The sequence below is a fragment of the Corvus brachyrhynchos genome, unplaced genomic scaffold (genome assembly GCF_000691975.1).
Source record: "Corvus brachyrhynchos isolate BGI_N302 unplaced genomic scaffold, ASM69197v1 scaffold220, whole genome shotgun sequence".
Lineage (NCBI taxonomy): Eukaryota > Metazoa > Chordata > Aves > Passeriformes > Corvidae > Corvus > Corvus brachyrhynchos.
The window spans coordinates 7,237,649-7,241,597 of record NW_008236209.1 but is presented as its reverse complement, the minus strand read 5'-3'; the positions used below and the strand labels follow the sequence as shown (position 1 = coordinate 7,241,597).

At 40.1% G+C, this 3,949-nt stretch overlaps 1 protein-coding gene across 1 annotated transcript in view; it reads left to right on the top strand.

Annotated features, from left to right (window-relative positions):
• Positions 1 to 3,949, top strand: part of HPRT1 (hypoxanthine phosphoribosyltransferase 1) — a 22,272-nt gene that overhangs the window by 5,558 nt on the left and 12,765 nt on the right. The window contains exons 3-4 of the mRNA XM_017743185.1: positions 1,606 to 1,713; positions 3,182 to 3,365. Coding sequence (XP_017598674.1) covers positions 1,606 to 1,713; positions 3,182 to 3,365 — 292 coding nt within the window. The remainder of the gene's footprint in view (positions 1 to 1,605; positions 1,714 to 3,181; positions 3,366 to 3,949) is intronic.

Below are 3,949 nucleotides of genomic sequence, written 5' to 3'. Positions count from 1 at the left end.
AGCCCGAGGGCGGCGGGCAAAGCCGGCGTTGGCGCCTCCGGGGCGAAGGTGGAAGAACTTCCCCCAGCGCGGCTCAGCTTCCTATTCCTGTTGCTGTTCGCGGCGTGCGGGAGGCTCCGGTTCGGAGAACCCCACGTGTGTGAGCTGCGTCTTGTGCTGCATTATTTTTGCGTGATTGCAGCATCTGCTAAGGCGCTTAATGCTCATTTTTATTAATCTTTCTAAAGCTAGTGCCAGTGCTGATGAAGTGCGTGCGGTGTCTGATGGCCGAGACTGTGACGGCCTCGAGGTTGCGACAGTAAATCCCTGCAGTCCATAAAAAACCTGGTAAAACCTGTAGGAAGGGCCCATTCCCTGCCAGATGCAGAAAGGAAGGTTTAGTAGACACGCTGGATATAACGATGGGTCTGACCAAAGGAAAACCCCATGAATTTTGGTGGGACCTGCCTCATTTCTTAAAATAGCAGCCTGCTGTGGACTGCAGGGACCATAAGCTCGAGCTGTGTGTGTGTAGCTCACACAGGGTCAGTTTTGGATGGGAGGGTGAAATAATACTAAAATTCCCCAGATGAAATACATATTGAAAGTTAATCAACAAAACCCCCATGTAAACAGTTGGCTGATCACTGGCCAGGTAAGTGTTTCCACAGGCACTGAAACAACATTTGAGTCCTGCAGGGGTACTGGTAGCCAAAATGGATACTAAAAATACCTGCCCTGGTGAACTATCAGCACTAACCTTCTGTTTTCCCTCTGAAATTCTTTTTGCTTAGTAGTGTTCTGCTACATAACTAAAGAGGGAAGTAATTAAAAAACCACGTCGTTTTCTAGCTGCAGCTAGGTTAGGGTTCAAGGAAGACTGCTTGGTGTGACAGTGTGCCCTGAACCTCAGCAGCGTTTGGTGTCATTATGTATGTATGCTAATCCCTTGTCCTAATTAATATGCACTTGCCAGTGTTGCAGGCTGTTTCATACAGGGAGTTTGCCCATGTGGAACAGGTTGCTGAAAGCTTTAATTTCAGATTCTGAATGATCTTGAACCTCCCTGTTTTGGAAACGGTGGGCAGAGCAGAGTTGCTTCACAGCAGCATAACTTGTCATGCTCACGTAGCTCTCTTTGTCCTGCAAACTAGCTCGTGTGTTTTGTTGTGATTGGGTGTTGTGGAGATTAGGAAGGTGTCCATGTCAGAACCTCTGCTTGCTTAATTGCAGATGCCGGTTTTGCATTACACTAGGAAAATCAAAGGGGTTAAAAAGCTTGATTATTTTTGTAATGGAGTATAGAGTTTCACTGAGGGGTAGTAACTTCACTTTCCTGCTCTCCACTGGAGGAAAACATTGTAGGACTTTCTTTCACACACTGCATTGCATAACAACTCATGGTATTTCAAGTAACCCTTGTGAACTCTTAGATTACACTTTACGCTTTGTTCAGTGTGACTGATGTTTTCAGAGAGGGGGGAAGTAAGGTGGTTGAGTGTTTTGGGTTTGATCGGTTTTACTCATGGGTTTGATAGTTTTTACTGAATAAAGCAAAGGACTTGAAGTTTCTCAGCACAGACTTTCCATATGGCTTTGTAGAAATCTCACCTTATTTCCTTTTCAGATTGGTGATGATGAACAAGGTTACGACCTGGATTTGTTCTGCATACCTAAACATTATGCAGATGATTTGGAAAAAGTCTATATTCCTCATGGGCTCATCATGGACAGGTTTGTTTGACTTCAGACGGTACACTGATTGCATGAAACTGAAATAAACATCCTCCAGTGATAATTTTGCTGCTTGGAGACTGTCTAAATGGATTATATTTAATTAGAGACTAGAACGTACAATTAATCTTTTTTTTTTTTTTTTTTTTGGCTTCTAGGAGTTTGTACATTTGCAGTCATGCTATTCTTTGAAAATTGGTCATAATTCTCAAGCAAAATTTTGTAGTATGTAGCAACTTATGACTTTGTTTCCAGTGTTTCTTTGATGTTTTACCTTCTTAAAATCTAACTAGAAGACGTTTTGTTGTGTCAGTTCAGTCTGAAAATATAGTCTCTTGAATTTCCATAAGATATTAATAAAAGTAAACTATTAATCAGATCATTTTAGACTTTCTCATGGTCATGTGGTAGAGAAATAACATCCAACTTTCTCCTGCCTTCTGAGAAAGACATTATCCTCTGCAAGTATCAGTCTCTCACTTCTGTGGTTGCTGAAATCTGTGATGTGCTGTGCAAGTTTTATCTTGTGTGATCATAAATGTGTTCATAAGCCTACAAGACATTTTTGTTCTACTTTGTGTTTGAAAGTTGCTAATTTCCTTTATAAGGATAAACAACAAATTCAGTGAATTTAAGCCTTTTATGAGTGGTGCTGGGTGGGTCTTCGGGGATTTTGTGACTAGGAATGTGTCTAGATTTTGCATGGTTCTGTTTGACTAGATACAATGAACATACCTGTAAAAAACCTTTCTTTTTAAATATTAAAACTTTACACTGGAAGTCCATATAGAGGAAAAAATTGGACAAAGTACATGTCATTAAGGAATTGACGCAAAGTTTATAATGGTTGGCTTTCTCTGAGAAACCTGCTGTCAGCTGGCACACAGTAAATGCAGACCATGCTTTCTAAAATAAATGGCAAGATAAGTTTAGAAACAATTATTGCAGAAAAACGGTGCAGTGTTCTCTTGCATGCCTTGCTGGTATTGTATTCTGCTTTCAAGACAAATTTCTGGCATTCTAATTTGGCAAATAAACATAAACTCTTAAGTTTACAATTTGAGAGTTTTCTTGCTTGTCAGCTGGTGAGGGCTACTGCCTTCAGAGTTGTGTTAGCTTGCATTGCTCTTTGCATGGAAGCTGAACCTGTGTTTGGAAGGAGAAAACACACCTTCATGTCTCATATCTGACAGTGAAACAGTTTCAGGGTGTTAAGGTTTGCTTTGGCTGCCTGTGACTTAGGAAAACAAGCGCATTTGGCAGTACTACGGTTGGATTAACCTTGAAAAGCAAAACTTTGTTGACCAGTAACGTGTGAAAGTGACTGAAGTGGTGGGCAAATATTTCCAAGCAAAATGTGCTTCCAAGTTTGCTGCATGTGTTTGCTGCTGCTAGGAGTATCAAACGCTGCTGCTATGGTGAACGAATGAAATGTTATGACAGCTCACTCTTCCTTGGTTTTGTTTAGGACAGAGAGACTGGCACGAGAAATTATGAAGGGCATGGGAGGACACCACATTGTGGCACTCTGTGTACTCAAGGGTGGCTATAAATTTTTTGCTGATTTATTAGACTACATCAAAGCCCTGAACAGAAACAGTGACAAATCAATCCCCATGACAGTCGACTTCATTAGGTTGAAGAGTTATTGTGTAAGTATCTATGCAGTACTGTGCAATTTTTAGCTAAGTTGACTACAAATTATTAACAGAGGTGGTTTAATATTTTTACTGTCCTAATATGCTAATATTAAACAAATAATTAAGGGAATTAAGAGTCACAAGCCATTTTACTCTTTCTCTACCTTATTATATAATGTGTTTTCTTTTAGATCTTGATATCTCCTCACCCTAGTAAAATCATTATGCAGAGGAGAGAGACCCTTTACATGTCCTTTATTTGTTCAACAATTTCCTCTCTGCCCTCCACCCCATCTCTAAAGCTGTGGCTCTAGACTAATACAGAGAATTCTCCTGCAACTATTATTACAAAAATTTAATTCTAGGAGTTTTTATATGGCCCAGACATCATTCTTGGACAGGATGGCTTGAAAGGTGCAGAAATGGTTCCCTATCTCATTTTTGTTTGGATGAACCAAACAATGAACAAAATTAATTGTATTTGATCATGAGGGAACACTAGATACATAAACCTAGATTTGTGATTAATAACCTCTGAATATGGCATTACCTTTACAAGACAAGGCATAGGTTTCCTTGGGTTTAGATTTTTAGGG